Below are 20600 nucleotides of genomic sequence, written 5' to 3'. Positions count from 1 at the left end.
GCCTTGGTGTTCCCTTTTTAGGGAGCGGGATCTTTAGAAACTCTTGAAAGGAACCCAACAGTATGCAGAAGTGCATCTCAAATATGATGGTTTATTAACACTTGACAGATGAGAAGACATAACTGCTTGCTAACATCTCTCCATCTGCGCCCGCTCACAGGGTAGCAGAGGATATATCCCAGGCCTACAACCAATGAGGACCTAACAATTAAGACAGTTATAACCAATCACACACATGCATTATCTGATAATGCACTGAACAAGTTCATGCACATTTAACCAAAGCACCATGTGCATAACACTGCTGTATATTCTCATACACAACATTTCCCTCACCCCACCTGCATTGTTTTTTCAGATATCGGCTCTACTGTAACCATTGTACTCAGTTGAAGAAGGCTAAATCTGATTGAAATGTTAAGTTTAACCACATTGTTAAACTTGTATAACCTCCTGACCTCCACATCTTCTGTATGTTGTTGTAGTTTGTTATGCAAACCGTTTTTAAGATGCAAAGAACAGACAATAAAATGCCTTCTTAAAAACGTCTTTGCCAATAATGATTATTTTTCCTATTACTAATTAAGCTGTTTAATGTTGGTTACTTTCTAAATGTAATCCGTTAGTTACTAGTTACCTGGCCAAATTCGGAATCAGTAATATAAAGTTTTTATTACCCAAACTCTAATATAATCTGATTACTTTCAGTTACTTTTAAATGGCGTTCCCCTAAAGAGGTATTAGAAGAAGTTTGTAGGAATATTACCAATTGAATGACATTATTGTAGGATAAATCAATGTTAGAGTTTACATAGCTGGCCATACGTAAATGGATGTTGCATTTTACTTATGGGTTGGTTATGTACAGTTGAAGTCGGACGTTTAAATACATTTAGGCTGGAGTCATTTAACTTGTTTTTCAACCACTCCACAAATTTATTGTTTACAAACTATAGTTTTGGCAAGTCGGTTTAAGTCGGTTTAATCTACTTTGTGCATGACACAAGTAATTTTTCCAACACTTGTTTACAGACAGATTATTTCGCTTATAATTCACTGTATCACAATTCCAGTGGGTCAGAAGTTTACATACACTAAGTTGACTGTGCATTTAAACAGCTTGGAAAATTCCAGAAAATGATGTCATGGCTTTAGAAGCTTCTGATATGCTAATTGACATAATTTGAGTCAATTGGAGGTGTACCTGTGGATGTATTTCAAGGCCTACCTTCAAACTCAGTGCCTCTTTGCTTGACATCGTAAAATTAAAAGAAATCAGCCAAGACCTCACAAAAAAAATTGTAGACCTCCACAAGTCTGGTTCATCCTTGGGAGCAAATTCCAAACGCCTGAAGGTACCACGTTCATCTGTACAAACAATAGTACGCAAGTATAAACACCATGGGATCATGCAGCCGTCATACCGCTCAGGAAGGAGACGCGTTCTGTCTCCTAGAGCTGAACGTACTTTGGTGCGAAAAGTGCAAATCAATCCCAGAACAACAGCAAAGGACCTTGTGAAGATGCTAGAGGAAACAGGTACAAAAGTATCTATATCCACAGTAAAACGAGTCCTATATCGACATAACCTGAAAGGCTGCTCAGCAAGGAAAAAGCCACTGCTCCAAAACCGCCATAAAAAAGCCAGACCACGGTTTGCAACTGCACATGGGGACAAAGATCATACTTTTTGGAGAAATGTCCTCTGGTCTGATGAAACAAAAATATAACTATTTGGCCATAATGACCATCGTTATGTTTGGAGGAAAAAGGGGGAGGCTTGCAAGACGAAGAACACCATCCCAACCGTGAAGCACGGGGGTGACAGCATCATGTTGTGGGGGTGCTTTGCTGCAGGAGGGACTGGTGCACTTCACAAAATAGATGGCATCATGAGGTAGGGAAATTATGTGGATATATTGAAGCAACATCTCAAGACATCAGTCAATAAGTTTGGTCACAAATGGGTCTTCCAAATGGACAATGACCCCAAGCATACTTCCAAAGTTGTGGAAAAATGGCTTAGGGACAATAAAGTCAAGGTATTGGAGTGGCCATCATAAAGCCCTGACCTCAATCCTATAGAACATTTGTGGGCAGAACTGAAAAAGCTCTGTCAGGAGGAATGGGCCAAAATTCAACTAACTAACTGTGGGAAGCTTGTGGAAGGCTATCCGAAACATTTGACCCAAGTTAAACAATTTAAAGGCAATGCTATTAAATACTAATTGAGTGTATGTAAACTTCTGACCCACTGGGAATGTGATGAAAGAAATAAAAGCTGAAATAAATAATTCTCTCTACTATTATTCTGACATTTCACATTCTTAAAATAAAGTGGTGATCCTAACTGACCTAAAACAGGGAATTTTTACTGGGATTAAATGTCAGGAAATGTGAAACTGAGTTTAATTTTATTTGGCTAAGGTGTATGTAAATTTCTGACTTCAAATCTTCTAACCAATTTCTTTTTACTACAGATAATACGATTAGGCTAGATTATTACATTAAAAAGTCTGTCAGATTTCCAGTCATTCCAATTTATTTAATACCCCTTAATCTTCAAGAATACGACTTGGAAATATGGAAATATAGATTATCCAAATTGTTTTACCTGAGCATAATTTATTAGCCTACTCTGTTGTTTATGATTTTGTTGTCATGGAGGACTGATTGGGCTCATTGCTTTGAGTTGAAAAATAAAGGCTGCTCTCATGGAATGGCATGCTTTGAGAACTACCGAAAAGTGCTATTTGCATGTGAAAAAGGTAAGGCATATGCTGCATATGCTATAGGCTTATTGTTTATGTTTTAGTTGGTGACACCATAGAATTAGGAATTAGAATACTTAATTATTTTAAATGCATTTTTTATTGTCACATACACCAGATAGCTGCAGTGAAATGTGTTGTTTTACAGGGTCAGTCATAGAAGTAGGGCACCCCTGGAGCAAATTTGGGTTAAGTGCCTTGCTCAAAGGCACGTCAACAGATTTTTCACCTTGTCGGCTCGGGTATTTGAACCAGCGACCTTTCGGTTACTGGCCCAACACTCTAACCGCCAAGCTACCTGCCGCACATGATCTAAGGATTTAATACAATCTCTATTGGTGACACTTTGATATCTCGATAATTTGCAGTCTATCAAAAGTGTGCGAGTTTAAGCATGTGTCCATTAGGCCTATGGATTATTTTATTTATCAGCATGAATTACACTGAGCAATAAAAGCCCCACTCGTGGACTTTGTAAATTAAACTAGTATGGAGCTCAATACCACGGAGGTGGTATTTCACTGGCTGTCCACTGGTCTCAAAAACAAGGGTTTATAGGCAGCTATCCACAACAACCACAATCCGCAAGGCGCAAATAGGTAAACGAGAGAGCAGCAGTGTGATTCACATCAATGCTCTATGTAGATATCAATAATAAGTGATATCCGTATCGCCCGTAGGCTACACCACGGCTGTCACCCTTACCTCCAAGCGTTTATTCAAATTGGATCATCTTTGGATGCAGACAGCAGTCACACCATTGAAAGACATAGCTTGGACTGTAGCCTACAAATGTCTATTCCTGCTCTTTTCCCCGCGATCCATCAAACGCATTTGACGCATTCGCTCAGGCGCAACAAACACAAACTGATTTGAATGTAATTGAGAAAACAGAACGTTTTTTTTTTTTTGCAAACCACCTTTAAAAGTAAATGTGAATTTAAAAGTAATCCTAGAAGTAATCATCTAGTTTTTCAAAGTATCTGTAATCTGATTACAATATCTTTGCTGGAAACGTAATGGATTACCCTCTTTTTTTTGTACATGTAATCCGTTATTCCCTAACCCTGTAAATCAAATAGAGCAATTATACGGAGCAGTTCCTCAACAAAAAGTTAGGAATGATTTAGCTAAGAAAATAACAATAACACTTTACTTAGGTATGCCGGTATGATGCTTTGTAACTTGTTATAAGCAGGTATGATCCTTTATAATGTCTTATATAATTTATAACTAAACAAGCCACAGTAATTTAACACTCACAGAGAGGTTGAGAGAGGCAGAGGTCTGTGGCTCAACTTTTACTTCCTGGTGTTACTGCTGTTCCCAGAGGTACTTGGGTTCTTGATGTTCAGGTTCTCATACACAGCGGACGGGTCGTCGTTCGTCACCCTGCATCACACAAAAATGGACACACGCACGCAGGCAGGCAGGCAGGCACACACACACACACAGACACACACACACACACAGACACAGACAAAACATGGTGAGATGAAATTACGATTCATGTTCATTCGGACAATGTTCATTGAATTTGGATGGAATGATATAGATGACAGCGGTAGTGTGTATTTAGAGAGAATAAAACAGTATTTGCCTGTGTACTATATGAGCAGTGTGTATTTGCAGGGCTACTCACACAGAGGAGGAGCGTGATACACAGGTCATGTTGGGTTTTGACCGAGCGGTGGTCATCTGGGGGTATTTGATATTGGAGTACTCCCTTTCCTTTGTCTTATTCCTCTGCAATGAAAGCAGCCACAATAAACCATATTCTTTTAGCTTGAAAATAAGATTATCATTGAAACAAGATAACATAACACGCACCCGCACTTGCTTAGCTGGTTGACACTATGAAATGTACTACCTGTATCTTGGGTTTATCTTGATTGTTCCTTTGAATGAAGCTATCATGAAATGCTTGGGGCTCCAACTGTAAGGCAGTCACTTTTGAAAACATGTACTGCGATAATACTGTTAGTGTGTGTGGTAGTTACTGGTACCTTTCAAATTAAACTACTACTGTAGTGGCAATATTATAGTATAACTACTACCTGCTCCTCCTCCAGTCTCTTCTGTGCCGTGTCAATGTACTGCTGGACAGCCATGTAGATGAACTTATACTGGGCCTCTGTCTGCACCATGCCTGACCGCTGCTGACGAACCCTCTGGATGGTCTTGGGGATGTCGATGTCACAGTCTAATCCTGAAACACACCCAAGCACAAAAGGTCAAAAGGCAGCATATTTAGCACGGTTACACTAATACCTAATACATGCAGATCCATCCCAAGACTGGATCTCAGAGCCGTAACGTTTGGATAGGACTGATATCAAAGTTATAACATTAGGATATGAATGATATCAGAGCCGTAACGTTTGGATAGGACTGATGTCAAAGTTATAACATTAGGATATGACTGATATCAGAGCTGAAACGTTTGGATAGGATTGATGTCAGTGCGGTAATGTTTGGATAGGACTGATTTTATTAGCGGTAACGTTTGGATAGGACTGATGTCAGAACCGTTATGTTTGGATAGGACTGATGTCAGAACCTTCATGTTTGGATAGGACTGATGTCAGAACCATCATGTTTGGATAGGACTGATGTCAGAACCGTTATGTTTGGATAGGACTGATGTCAGAACCATCATGTTTGGATAGGACTGATGTCAGAACCATCATGTTTGGATAGGACTGATGTCAGAACCATCATGTTTGGATAGGACTGATGTCAGAACCATTATGTTTGGATAGGACTGATGTCAGAACCATCATGTTTGGATAGGACTGATGTCAGAACCATCATGTTTGGATAGGACTGATGTCAGAACCATTATGTTTGGATAGGACTGATGTCAGAACCATCATGTTTGGATAGGACTAATGTCAGAACCATCATGTTTGGATAGGACTGATTTTATTAGCGGTAACGTTTGGATAGGACTGATGTCAGAACCGTTATGTTTGGATAGGACTGATGTCAGAACCATCATGTTTGGATAGGACTGATGTCAGAACCATCATGTTTGAAAGATCAACATTCTCTTACCTTGTCTGTTGATGATGTCAATGAGAATATCAATGACAATGATGGTGCCTGTTCTCCCGATTCCTGCACTGGAGAGACAAAGGAGACAATTTGGTGTCATTTTCATAACAGACATACTGCTATTCCGCTAAAGTTCCAAGTAGAATTCTGGGCATGTGCTCCTGAGGACTCCTACACTAATAATAAGTTACACTTGTAAAATATGAACAAATCTATATGAAAGACAGTTCAGCTTATGCTTGTGAAAATAAAATATATAACTTAAACATTAAAATGTTTAAACAAAATTGAGATCCTTAACATTAAGACAAATCCCTATTCAAAAAACAATGTTTTTTGCCCACAAAATGTAAAATCACAGTGCAGTTAACACAAAACATATTATGTTCCGTGTTATAGCCTAACTAGACAATAAGCTATGAAGGCCTGGGGAAATTTGTGTAATTTAAAGCTAAAACGATAAGAAGCAGATGCAGAAAGTAAACAGCATAGTGAGTGGGTCAATTTCCGCAACAACTAAGTATTGAAGCGAGAGGCTGAACTTTTCCACTGTTTTGGTGCCCTATACATGGGCAGATAGTGGCTGTGACTGTGTGAGAGTAAAGTGTTGCATCTCACACATCTCAATATCCTAGCCTATTAATTGATGATAGAGGCCCTGCTTTACTGAAGTTCCGAGACATTGCGAGATACAACATTCCATTTGGTGGTACAGCTTTTTTGTATTTATGATAGATATGCCCAGTGTACAGTTCAAACTCTGTCTGCCTGGTGGCCAACCTGCCTATACTGTGCCCCTACCCTCTATCTCTGTCCCTCATTAGCTCGCTATGAAAGATGCTAGCGTTCATGTTCTCAGAAGTACGGCAACTAATCCATCTCTTCCTTTCCAAAAATACAGAATCTTTGGAGTCGATTCCTAGTGGAACTGAATCTTGACACTCAGAAATGGGAGTCGACACGGAGTCGAAGAATACATTATTTTGGAGTCGACTCTCCACCACTACGTCATCGTCGTTAACAGTTGAAAAAATGGCAGAGAAAGGCAAGTGACAGCAGCTAAATGAGAAGGAAATGCAAGCTTTGCGAAGTGGAATTGAGGTACAGTAATAGCAGTACCGGTGCAATGCGTAAAGCTGTTCGTTATAGATCTGTTAGTTATAGATTGTCAATGTCATCGAATGCAAGTCTAAGAAGAGGCAGATATGTTCTATGTGCACTATTTCTATGCTTCCCATTCTCTAGGCCTAAGCCTATTTAACTGCTTTTCAGTGACTGCTGCAACTAAAAAAACGAGGCTATTTGGTAGGCTATTCGCCACGAGCGTGCTTAAAACCATCCACAGCTCATTTTTAAAAGAAGCTAATGATCCTCTGTGGCCAAATCACGCTCTCTGGTGTAGTATTTTGAATGATTTCATTTATTTCTGTATAGGCACGAGTCATTATATAGCAAAGGGAAGCTTATCTTCCCCTAGCCTATTGCACGCCGCCTATGCCGACATCAATGTGAAAGTAACCAGTGCATAAAACAGCATTCAGGCTTACAAGGCCGAGTTCAAATGCCGACATCAAATTCAAAGCAAATCGGCCCACTGCCTAAGTGGCTGACGAGCAAAGCAAATTCTCGGGCACTGTCTCTGCAAGAAAGGTGCGCAGGTTGGCATCTGCTCTCTGAGCGATGCTCCGCATGGTCCTAAAGCCAGCCACTCAAACAATATGCTAAAACAGACGTTGCATTTTCATCAAGATTGGAATGATTTTAGTGTACTTTTTTGTAGCATACTTTTAAATTTTTGTTCTTGAGCTAGGGTATGTTGACTGCCCTGCCATACCCAACGGATGCCCCTGGACTTTTGTAGACTGTCCTATACAACTAGACCTATAATTCTAGCTTCATGTTCTGCCAAAAATAACAAATAAGAATGGTCATCTCAAACAGCCCCGGTCACCGTGGTGCAGGCATTTAGGCGTTTGTTATGACTGATGTTATGTCAGTAGTGCTTAGAGAGGTGTTGTGTCTGATACATGTTGTCTGTCACAATGTGTGCACCCTGTGTGTTTTACCTGCAGTGGACCACAATGGGCCCGGTGTCTCGAATGGTGCTCTGCGTGCGGTTGACCTGCTCCAGGAAGCTGAGCACACCCCCAGGCTCGTTGGGAACACCGTGGTCAGGCCAGCTCAGGTACTGGTAGTGCCAGATATACCTCATCGGCTCCCTCTGCAGATCGGGAGAGTTAGCGCCCCAGTTTACAGGCCTATTCCAGCATGTGTTTTACCTGGTATTTGCTAGGTCTTGGTAAGACACTCTATGATAAAAACAGGTGCTTTATGGTTCTAACTTCAATTAATATTTTTTTTTTATTATTTAGCTATGTTATTGTTATGTAAAAAAATAATAATGCATAACTCCAATTTTAACAGTGGTCAATCAGAAATGACCCATGTGATACCTGTTCATTATAAATTAAATTTCATACAACCAGAAAGTTATACTTAAACCAGCAGAAGTGGGCTTATTGTGAAAGAATGTGCCATACTAAAACAGACCACTTTTATAAAGATCCTCCTTTGATTTATGTGGTCACTACAACTACTACTGTCTTACCCGGTCCAAACGCGTCACCTCCAGTTCCCTCAGGATGTAGTCCTGAGCCGGACGCTCCTCCACGTTCTTCACACACACTTTCCCAAACTCCTTAGTGGCGTTGAGGTCAGGCCAGTAGCGCACACACTTGTTCTGACGAGGACAAAGTGGAGCATTAGACAATCTAGAAGGCCCAACTTTTCTCCTCAAGCAGCTTTACAAGCAGTCATACTATCCTGGTAATCCTGACCCAGGCCCGCCCCCCAGTCGCTCACCTCCACTCCTAGAATAAAAAAATAATAATATATACATACTGAACCAAAATATAAACGCAACATGTGAAGTGTAGGTCCCATGTTTCATGAACTGAAATAAAAGATCCCAGCACACAAAAGAGCTTATTTATCTCACATTTTGTGCACAAATGTGTTTACATCCCTGCTAGTGAACATTTTTCCTTTGCCAAGATAATCCATCCACCTGACAGTTATGGCATATCAAGAAGCTAATTAAACAGCATGATCATTACACAGGTGCACCTTGTGCTGGGGACAATAAAAGGCCACTCTAAAAGGGGCAGTTTTGTCACACAACACAATGCCACAGATGTCTCAAGTTTTGAGGGAGCGTGCAATTGGCATGCTGACTGCAGGAATGTCCCCCAGAGCTGTTTCCAGAGAATTGAATGTTCATTTCTTTGCCATAAGCCGCCTCCAAAGTCGTTTTAGAGAATTTGGCAGTATGTCCAACCGGCCTCACAATCGCAGACCACATGTAACCACGCCAGCCCAGGACCTCCACATCCAGCTTCTTCACCTGTGGGATTGTCTGAGACCAGTCACCCAAGAACTGATTAAACTTAGAAGTATTTCTGTCTGTAATAAAGCCCTTTTGTGGGGAAAATTTAATTTGGATTGGCTGGGCCTGGCTCCCAAGTGGGTGGGCCTGCCCAGTCATGTGAAATCCATAGATTAGGGCTTAATTTATTTATTTCAAATGACTGATTTCCTTATATGAACCGTAACTCAGTAAAATAATTTAAATTATTGCATGTAAAATATAAACTTTTAAGCTGCCAGGAACTCCACATCCGGGCTTATTCACCTGCGGGATCGTCTGAGACCAGCCACCCGGAAAGTTGATTAAACTGTGGATTTGCACAACCGAAGAATTTGTCGTCCTCATCAGGATCTTGACCTGACAGCAGTTTGGTGTCGTAACCGACTTCAGTGGGCAAATGCTCACTTTCAATGGCCACTGGCATGCTGGAATAGTGCTCTTCACAGATGAATCCCGGTTTCAACTGTACCGGGCAGATGGTAGAAAGCATGTATGGCGTTGTGTGGGTGAGCGGTTTGCTGATGTCAACATTTTGAGTGCCCCATGATGGTGGTGGTTATGGTATGGGCAGGCATAAACTACAGACAACGAACACAATTGCATTTTATCGATGGCAATTTCAGTGCACAGGGATACTGTGACAAGATCCTAAGGCCCATTGTCGTGCCATTCATCCGCCGCCATCGCCTCATGTTTCAGCATAATAATGCACGTCCCCATGTCGCAAGAATCTGTACACAATTCCTGGAAGCTGAAAATGGCCGAGTTCTTCCATGGCCTACATACTCACCAGACATGTCATCCATTGAGCCTGTTGGGATGCTTTGGATCGACATGTATGACAGCATGTTCCAGTTCCCTCCCATATCCAGCAACTTCGCCCAGCCATTGAGGAGAAGTGGGACAACATTCCACAGGCCACAATCAACAGCCTGATCAACTCTACGCGAAGGAGATGTGTCACGCTGCATGAGGCAAATGGTGGTCACATCAGATACTGACTGGTTTTCTGATCCACACCCCTAACCTTTTTTTAAGGTATCTGTGACCAACAGATGCATATCTGTGTCCCTAGTCATGTGAATTAATTAATTTAAATTGACTGATTTCCTTATATGAACTATGACTCAGTAAAATTGTTCAATGTTGTGTTTTTGTTCAGTGTAGTACTACATTATATTGACTTGAATATGAATGCCTGATCTAATAATTATATTTCGTTCTCTGAACATATTATTTTTGGGTTGAAAAGAGCAAACTGGGATCCACACCACGGGGGAATATATGTGGTTCCATAGACGAGACTGATATCGCCCGTTCATCATTCTATTTCTATGACCTCACCCGTCCTCTCTCCATCTCCTTGGTGGTCATGACAATGACGTGCGTGTTCTCCTGGTAGACCATCTTCCAGAAGTCCACCACAGTGTTCTGAAGGCAGCCCTGGGTGGCGATGAACACCTTTCCCTCCTCCACGTGACAGCCCTCTTCATGCATACTCTGGGGGAGAGAAACATATTTCATTCATTCCATGTCTTCATTGGTGAGGAACATATAAAACATTGATAGCCTAGTGGTGGTTCAGTCTGTTGGTGCTTTAGCCAACTCCTCACTGTGTTAGTTCATTTTCATGCCAAACAGGGAAGAGTTGGCTGCGACAGTGCATAGGCTACAGTATAGGACCCGGACAAAACTTTAGGGCCTGTCTGTGACAATATGTACAGATACGTTACTAGAGACATTGTGAGAAACTTCTAGAGTTTCCAGGGATCAGATCGGTTTCAAGTTACGTGACCGTGTTTCACATCAGAATATGGCCATCTGTCACGCCCAGACCTTAGTATTCTTTGTTTTCTTTAATATTTTGGTTAGGTCAGGGTGTGACGAGGGTGGTATGTGTGTTTTTGTCTTATCTAGGGTTTTTTGTATGTCTAGGTGTGTGTGTCTAGTCTAGACATGTGTAGGTCTATGGTGGCCTAGATTGATTCCCAATCTATTTAGGTTGCCATTTTCCAGTTTGGTTTGTGGGTTATTGTCTATGTGAAGTTGCATGTCTGCACTCATTGTTTATAGCGTTCACGTTCATTTTGTTTAGTGTTCTTCGTGTTTATTCGTTTCATTAAAAAAAGTATGTATTCACATCACGCTGTGCTTTGGTCTCCTCACTACGACGATCGTGACACCATCGATGAACATGATAGGCTCATTCTGCATTTCTAACAGTTGTTTATTATGGTGCTTTAATATTTAATTGTAAGGGGCGAATCACATTCAAGCCACATTTTCACTTAGTCGTGCATTGATGAAGTGGAAGTTAGGATTCGCCCCTAAGTGCCATGTAAATTATTCCACTCAGCAATAGACAGGTGGGTTGTTTAGCAACAAAACCGATGCTTGGGGCAAAACAGACAGGGTTGGCTTACATTGTCGACAACATGTAAACTATATTTCGTCACGAATGTTTATTGAAAACATAAATAGCCCTTGTTGTCTCTCAAATACATCATTACAGTTGTTGGTTAGCTAGCAAGCGAATTTTAGCTATATTAGCATTGACGTGACATCAATCAAAACACCTCAAAACAAGACATGGTATCAAGAACAAGATAAAACGAGCCACCTATGATTCCCTACATGGCAGCTTCTTGTCACTGTTGCTAGCTATCTGACCATCCAGAATCACAACACATGGACGTCTGCCCAATTGAAGAGCGCGCATCGTTTTTGTGACCTCGTCAGATAACCCATCTATAAAGTGCATCACTAAATTCTTGAGTCTATCATTCATCTCCAGAACTCACTCTGATGTAGTTGGCATTGATGTAGTCTGAGCCAGGCACATCTGCGTCTGCTTCCCTGATCTCCACCCGCGTAGTGTCAACTGGAACATAGATACACAGGGACTAGGGTCTTTAGCCTCGCACACGCACACACACACACAGTTTTGTAGACACAGTTTTGTAGACAGGATGTACAGGTCGGTGTTTCACTCACAAGGGAGGATGTTCTTGTATCTGTTTTTACTCTTGTTCTCTGCTGTCTGTCCTTCTTTCCTGGGGTAGAGGAGCTTACACTCCTGCTGCTGTAGTACCTGGAAGAAGACAGGAGAAAGAAGAGAAGAACAAAAAGAGATTAGGGGAAAAAATGAAAGGTTATAGAGAAAGAAGAGAAAGAAATCATACAGCATCTGAAATGGCATTCCTTCTATCTACTGCACAACTTTTGACCAGAGCCTTAGGGAGCTATTTTTGACTCCCCCTTGTGAAGAGCCCGACGTGAGAAACAGACAACCCAACTTATGCTTGAACTATTCCACTAAGAACATCGGTCTGACATGAAAGGTAAATATGATGAAATCATGAGCTAGTTCAGTTTGGTTTAGGACCGCTTTTTGTGTGTTTGGCCACACATACAGTAGGGGTCACTATGGAGATGAAAATCAAATCATGGACCTATAAACTCTGCTAGAAAACAGGAGGCTGAAAGTTAAATCTCTCACCACAAGAGGTCACAATGAGACAAATCCCTTAGATCCAGGCTATGTCCTAAATGGCACCATATTCCCTAGTGTCCTACCTTTGACCAGGGCCATTAACCAGACCATGACAGGAACCAGTGGTGCCCGTCTTAGAGTTAACAATAATGTTCCTTGGGTTGTCCCTCAGAAAATGCCTCACGAACATACTGGATTTCCATTCTCTTTGTCTTGACTTTCATGTTTTGGAATATGAGATGATATATGTGATCTAGAGTAATTGAAACACACTGGTGGTGGTGTTGACATCACCCCCCTTGTACCTCAAACTCTTCCCAGAACCCTTGTTTGGGCTTCTCGGAGTTGTCCGCCACTTTGTTGAGCTCCTTTACCCTGTTCTCAATGTTGGCTGCATTTATTCTGGTGGCATTGAAGGGCTTTCGTTGGAAAAAGGGAAGAGAAATACAATCATAAATTAATTCCATGGATTATCATATGATCCACCATTCACATTCAAGTATATGTTATAGAACTTGCAGCTTGACCATACTTGGACTTACACATAATTCCATATTTAACACATCTGATTTTCAGAGTAGATGTTCTGGAAAAAAACGTGGCTTCCATTTCTTTTACAAGGACATCATTGTTTTATGAGCGGCTGTATGAACGCACTGGTCCAGTCTCTCACCTGTTTGAGGTGAACAACAATTCCACTCTTCTCCACCATGGGGTTCTTCTTGTAGTGATCCACCAGGTCAGCTAGCGTGTCAAACCTCTCTCCTCCACCCACGTCATACTTCCCATCCTGCTGGAGCCACACAGAAACTCTGTTAGTAGGGATGGAGAACATTCAGCCTGCTGCACAGTCAATATGGAAGCTCTAGTCTACAGTGCCTGGCATTGCCTTATGTCAGATGGCATCACTCCTTCGTGACACTCGTCCCTCAATCACTGCAGGCGGAATCGCCGTGCTATCTGACCTAAGACAATGGAATGCCCGGCTAAAGAAGAAGCTTTTTTAAACTCTCTCCATAGTTGAACTAGTTGCAATTTTTGACAAATCTATGAGTGTGCTTTATTAACTATCATCCTAAAATCGAAATATTGAATCATTTTGACAAATGTAATTATTTTATATTACGCAAATGTCGTCTATGGTTGACTGAACATCTTACTACATTACACAGACTAAAGTTTTTACCACAAAATAATTACAAGAAATACACATCCTGTTTACCTCAGATTGGTGAAAAGTTTATAGTCATCACGATCTCACAACATCAATTGCTTAAAACAAAATCCCTGCTGCAGTGTGTGCAAACCTGGTCAAGAACTACAGGAAACGTATGATCTCTGTAATTGCAAACAAAGGTTTCTGTACCAAATATTAAGTTCTGCTTTTCTGATGTATCAAATACTTATGTCATGCAATAAAATGCTAATTAATTACTTAAAAAACATACAATGTGATTTTCTGGATTCTTGTTTTAGATTCTGTCTCTCACAGTTGAAGTGTACCTATGATAAAAAATTACAGACCTCTACATGCTTTGTAAGTAGGAAAACCTGCAAAATCGGCAGTGTATCAAATACTTGTTCTCCACTGTATGTTTTTGTCATAGTGCACCAGAAAACACAGCTGCTTATAAATGTCTCTGACCTGACATGAATTCACAGATTTTATGGTTAGCTATCACTCAAATGAAAGTCTGTCGCTATTTAGAAACCGATGTGAGGTGGTGATTCGTTGAAATTATCCAGTCAAGAAAAGTGTTAACTTCTTCGTATTAGCCATCTACCGGAAAAAGTTGATAAATGGCTACTACAGGTCTTCATCTACCGACTGGTGTATGTAGTATACCCAATATCTTTGAGGTTTGTCTCTTAGAAGAGTTTAAAAGGGACATGTCGCCGCAGTTCCATTGATTTCAATACAATATTGATTTGAGTGATTAATTTTGCTCGCTATTGATTACAGTAGAACAAGGCCGCTTGGTAAATATTGGTGCGTGTGCACTTATAAGGTACTAATTAAGCAAAATACAAGTCATCTGTGACACGTATGTTTAGAGACAAATGTTTATGTTTTGGTGTTCAAAATATCATGAGATATTTCAGCATATTGGTTATGAGTTTGGACATTTAAAACCTGTGTTTTGACACTAGACAGGAAGCACTAGACAGGAAGCAGAAAACAGTATAATTTTCTATTTATAAGTAGAAATGTTACTTTTAACAATATTTTTCAATTGGATTCTGCTTAAATCAGGTAAAAACTACAGAATGAGCCCAAAAAACCTGCTATGATTTATTGATTTTGATGTCATTGGTGAAATCATGAAAATGTGTTTCTTGCCTTCTGTTAGCGCTGTTTGCTACCCCTACTAGCCTGCTAGTCCCTACTATCCTGCTAGCCTTACAAGCCTGCTTTCCCTACTAGCCTGCTAGCCCTGCCAGATAGCCTGATAGGCCAATCTAGCTGGCAGGATAGGGGCTACAAGCATGCTAGTTCCTATATTCCTAGCTGCCCTACTGGTCTTCTAGCCCTGCCAGGTAACCTGCTAGACCCTAAGCCAAAGGCCTTTCTATAATAAAAGCTAGCCTGTAAGAGTTAGCCTACTGCTAGCTAGGCCTGTTTTCAACTAATCAAGCCCCTGTTAATTTGAATCAGGTGTGCTTGTGATATATGGAATAGTGGTTGGGCACACAACAGATTGAGAAAGGCTGGTCTAGCTCTTAGTCTAGTAGTCTAAACAATGAAGTCTATCAAAGTATGTGCTCTACAAATTGCTTACCAAGGTGTGTTATGCAAAGATGGTATATTATAGGAGTAACGATTGCAGTGCCATCCGGCTCACAGAAGGCGCAGGGTAGCGAGAACCTGTAAAGTGAGCCAGAAGCGATGACCCTCATTGTATTTTGTTTATATTCCCTTCTGGAGACACAGTGACAACTAGGAAAGACTAGTTGACAACCATGGAAGTATGGTGACAGCAAGGAAAGAGTCCTAGGATGATCGACCTACAGGACAGACCACTGTTATGATCAGCCCATGATGGACAACCGATGACGGAACAGCTAAGCGATTTATCTTGGGTCTGCAGATGTGGGAAGATCTGCAAAAACGAGAGGGGTCTGAAGATACATCAGGCAAAGATGAAGTGTACACTACCCAAAGGTGATGTGCAACACACAGGGCAAGCTGGTGAGACGGGGGAGATTCCGGGGCAGGAGCCAAACCACATTCCCCAGAATCTCCATACGCAACATCACTGATGCATCAGGGGAGACAGACGACCAACAGGAGAGACAAAGCAATCTGTATTGAACACCAACACAGGAGAGACCAGGAAGCAACCTGTGAAATGGACTGCTGCATCAGCAAAGAAGGAATAGGAGATATTCGATTGAGATGTGGACCAAGTGCTTGGAGGTAACCCTCGCAGGAGATGTAGGGAAGAAAATCTGAGCAATGTCAACTATCTTCTGGATCATAGGGGCTGACTGCTTTGAAAAGAGGAGAGGAAATCCAAGGCAAACATCAAGCCAAAAGAAAACCGACATCTGAAGGACATAACGCTAAGAGGCGACTTGCGGAGGCTTATGAAGGCTTTTCAAAAACCAAGGGAGGAAGAGAAACTAGCATTGAAGAACATCCGTGACAACCTGAGAGAGTGCATTCAGACTTTGTGGCGAGCTGAGTACCATCGCAGGGCCAGAAGTAGGCCAATGAAGGAGAGACTTTACAAAGAACCCCTTCCAGTATCTATCAAAACTCCTGGGGGACAAAATATCAGGAGAGCTGAAAGCAATGAAGGAAGAGGTGGAGGAGCATCTTTGTGGAGTGCACAGTGACCTCAGACGTGAGATGTCAGAAGCCAGCTGGCGGAGGTGAATGACTTTCTCAAAAAGGCCAGGGGAAGATCAAAGCCAGGGCCTAATGGTATTTCATACAAGGTGTACAAATACTGCAAAAGGCTCAGGAAGAGAGTCTGGAGGCTGCTGAAAGCCCTAACCCAAGAAGCTTCTGCTCCATCGGTCTGTACAGCACAGGCAGCAAGCTGCAGCTGCCAATAACATCTGTGTTAGAAGAGTTCAAGGCAACAAAAGCATGTCAAGCCATGATGCTTCGGGACAGCAAGGATGAAATGGTTTGCCAGGTACTTCCACAGGTCAGGAGAGAGTGCAGCAAAGAGAACAAGGAACAAAGGGATACTTGCCACAGTAGGCAACTGAGAGATGCAGGCAGACCTCAAGAAGCAGCTGCTCTCCCTGAGGAGATAGCCAGCACAAGTCTAAGACCCGATATAGTCCTCTGATCTAGAAGCACCAACCAGGTGGCCCTCGTCAAGCTTACAGTGCCCTGGGAGGAGAGAATGGAAGCTCAATAAATACCAGTCCCTCATCCTTGAGAGTCAGCAAAATGGATGGAGCCTGGAATCTACCACTTGAGGTCGGCTGAAGGGCCTTTGCAGGCAAATCACTCTGGAGAACCCTGGGGCTGCTCAGCATTGAATGAGTGGCAATGAAGAAGCTGGTGGCTGATATCAGCAAGCAGGCAGAAGAGGCATCTCGTTGGATCTGGCTGAAGAGGAATGAACGGTGGCAGAGCCAAGCAGGCATTAGGGAGGCTGAGTTGAGTGGTGGGATCGAGGGGGTAATTCCAGAATACTCGTTCTGCCGCTGAGGCCCTCTGAAGTGTCGTGTGCTTATCGACGAAACACCAGTTAAGGGGGGTACCACACAAGTCCCACTCCAGTTACGTGTGGAGCGCCTTGAAGGAGGAAGAATGAGTAGCGATTGCAGTGCCATCCGGCTCACAGTAGGTGCAGGTTAGCGAGTACCTGTCAGGTAAGCCGGCAGCGATGACACTCATCGTATTTTGATATACCACAACTAGTTCAGCGAACAGTCTGCAATGTTGGCATCAATGACCAGCCTAAAACGTTTGGTGCCAACATGGCACCCATTAAAAGTCTACATCTCAAACATTGCTTGCCAAACTATATGCATAGCTCTGGCTCAGTGTAGGCCCTAGCTGGTCTTACCTGATATCGGATCATGACGTGTTACCTGGTATCGGATCATGACGTGGGTAACCTTGGTCTTGCGGTCCACGTTTTCATGCTTCTCCTCGTTGGTGAGGACAGAGAGCACGAAGTCACCTGGTTTACTCTGGCTCTCGCGCACCAGGAAACTGCCAGGCTTGCCCTTGTCCGTAAGCAGCTTCTCAGCGTCGCGCCCAGAGAGGTGCCCGTGGTACCACCTAGGGTAGATTGGTAGATGTAGAGTCAGACAATTTATGACATGACTATTACGTTTGAATATACTAATACCATAGAAAATAAATGAGGGTTGAAATGAAAGTCACCCCAACCCCGCCGTATATATTGAATTGTTAACTTAAGAAATCGAAAAGTGTGTTTGTTTCTGAGTTGAGTTTGCACACGTGATGGTGTTACAAAGAAACCGGAATAGTGTGTGCCTCTGCATGTCTGTGTCTGTATGAGAGATTACATATGTGAATGTGTAGGAGGTTCCAACAAGAGGTCTCAGCAGGTGTTTCATGGAGAAGCCACAGAAACCATGCTTGACAGAGATCACACATTGTTCTTAGAAACAGATACAAACTGATACAGTGGGGAGAACAAGTATTTGATACACTGACGATTTTGCAGGTTTTCCTACTTACAAAGCATGTAGAGGTCTGTAATTTTTATCATAGGTACACTTCAACTATGAGAGACGGAATCTAAAACAAAAATCCAGAAAATCACATTGTATGATTTTTAAGTAATTAATTTGCATTTTATTGCATGACATAAGTATTTGATACATCAGAAAAGCAGAACTTAATATTTGGTACAGAAACCTTTGTTTGCAATTACAGAGATCATACGTTTCCTGTAGTTCTTGACTAGGTTTGCACACACTGCAGCAGGGATTTTGGCCCACTCCTCCCTACAGATCTTCTCCAGATCCTTCAGGTTTCGGGGCTGTCGCTGGGCAATACGGACTTTCAGCTCCCTCCAAAGATTTTCTATTGGGTTCAGGTCTGGAGACTGGCTAGGCCACTCCAGGACCTTGAGATGCTTCTTACGGAGCCACTCCTTAGTTGCCATGGCTGTGTGCTTCGTGTCGTTGTCATGCTGGAAGACCCAGCCACGACCCATCTTCAATGCTCTTACTGAGGGAAGGAGGTTGTTGGCCAAGATCTCGCGATACATGGCCCCATCCATCCTCCCCTCAATACGGTGCAGTCGTCCTGTCCCCTTTGCAGAAAAGCATCCCCAAAGAATGATGTTTCCACCTCCATGCTTCACGGTTGGGATGGTGTTCTTGGGGTTGTACTCATCCTTCTATTCCTCCAAACACGGCGAGTGGAGTTTAGAGCAAAAAGCTCTATTTTTGTCTCATCAGACCACATGACCTTCTCCCATTCCTCCTCTGGATCATCCAGATGGTCATTGGCAAACTTCAGACGGGCCTGGACATGCGCTGGCTTGAGCAGGGGGACCTTGCGTGCGCTGCAGGATTTTAATCCATGACGGCGTAGTGTGTTACTAATGGTTTTCTTTAAGACTGTGGTCCCAGCTCTCTTCAGGTCATTGACCAGGTCCTGCCGTGTAGTTCTGGGCTGATCCCTCACATTCCTCATGATCATTGATGCCCCACGAGGTGAGATCTTGCATGGAGCCCCAGACCGAGGGTGATTGACCGTCATCTTGAACTTCTTCCATTTTCTAATAATTGTGCCAACAGTTGTTGCCTTCTCACCAAGCTGCTTGCCTATTGTCCTGTAGCCCATCCCAGCCTTGTACAGGTCTACAATTTATCCCTGATGTCCTTACACAGCTCTCTGGTCTTGGCCATTGTGGAGAGGTTGGAGTCTGTTTGATTGAGTGTGTGGACAGGTGTCTTTTATACAGGTAACGAGTTCAAACAGGTGCAGTTAATACAGGTAATGAGTGGAGAACAGGAGGGCTTCTTAAAGAAAAACTAACAGGTCTGTGAGAGCCGGAATTCTTACTGGTTGGTAGGTGATCAAATACTTATGTCATGCAATAAAATGCAAATTAATTACTTAAAAATCATACAATGTGATTTTCTGGATTTTTGTTTTAGATTCCGTCTCTCACAGTTGAAGTGTACCTATGATAAAAATGACAGACCTCTACATGCTTTGTAAGTAGGAAAACCTGCAAAATCGGCAGTGTATCAAATACTTGTTCTCCCCACTGTACATTGTACGTCACAATGTGCAGAGAGACAGAGATGCCTGTGTGTGTGTGTGTATGTGTGTTTGAACATGCGTGCATGTATTGGATTGTAAATGCTGTCTGTGGTTGTTAATTTCTGTGTGTGCGTACCTCTCGGAGGTGGGGTCTTTGCAGTTGAGTGGGTACTTGAGCTCGATGACGTCTCCATTCCTCTCTCTGAGGAGGTCGTGCTGCTCTGTGTAGTACTGCACCAGCTCTGCCAGCGTCGCAAACTTTTCCCCTCCATAGAGGTCGTAGTAGTCCCCTGAATTCTGGATCTTAATATGGGTGACCTCATCACTCCGCCTGACACACACACACACACACACACACACACACACACACACACACACACACACACACACACACACACACATAGGGAAGAGAGTCAGGGTTAGTCACAGTGCACATTGTTCAAATAGGTAACTATTTATTAGGTAACCAGTTTACCCTGCAGTATGTAGCAGAGGTTAGGTTAATTTGTCCCTCCAGGATCTCGCAGGGATTTCTTTGTGTTTTTGCGGGGCAATATGCTATGAATTTCTAACATTTGTCGCGAAAATGCGCTGATGAGGACAAAAGTCTGTTGACTTGTGGCTTGATTGAAC

The 20600-nt window shown here is 42.4% G+C and overlaps 1 protein-coding gene across 6 annotated transcripts in view; it reads right to left on the bottom strand.

Annotated features, from left to right (window-relative positions):
- Window positions 1-20600, bottom strand: part of LOC139557164 (tyrosine-protein phosphatase non-receptor type 11-like) — a 63282-nt gene that overhangs the window by 3742 nt on the left and 38940 nt on the right. For 4 of the 6 annotated variants that reach the window (XM_071371610.1, XM_071371608.1, XM_071371609.1 and 1 more), the window contains 13 exons: window positions 20104-20298; window positions 17807-17999; window positions 13422-13541; window positions 13054-13167; window positions 12250-12346; window positions 12057-12136; window positions 10600-10755; window positions 8437-8568; window positions 7895-8049; window positions 5829-5896; window positions 4829-4980; window positions 4414-4517; window positions 4035-4163 (listed from right to left, as the gene is read on the bottom strand). In XM_071371610.1, coding sequence (XP_071227711.1) covers window positions 4073-4163; window positions 4414-4517; window positions 4829-4980; window positions 5829-5896; window positions 7895-8049; window positions 8437-8568; window positions 10600-10755; window positions 12057-12136; window positions 12250-12346; window positions 13054-13167; window positions 13422-13541; window positions 17807-17999; window positions 20104-20298 — 1657 coding nt within the window. In that variant the 3' untranslated portion in view covers window positions 4035-4072. Of the gene's footprint in view, window positions 1-4034; window positions 4164-4413; window positions 4708-4828; window positions 4981-5828; window positions 5897-7894; window positions 8050-8436; window positions 8569-10599; window positions 10756-12056; window positions 12137-12249; window positions 12347-13053; window positions 13168-13421; window positions 13542-17806; window positions 18000-20103; window positions 20299-20600 lie in introns of those variants that run through there. The other 2 variants (XM_071371607.1, XR_011671345.1) reach the window with 2 other exon arrangements.

Source organism: Salvelinus alpinus, chromosome 28, assembly GCF_045679555.1.
Source record: "Salvelinus alpinus chromosome 28, SLU_Salpinus.1, whole genome shotgun sequence".
Taxonomy (NCBI): Eukaryota; Metazoa; Chordata; class Actinopteri; order Salmoniformes; family Salmonidae; genus Salvelinus; species Salvelinus alpinus.
Note: the sequence above shows the minus strand (reverse complement) of the source record. Positions and strands in the feature narration are given on the sequence as shown.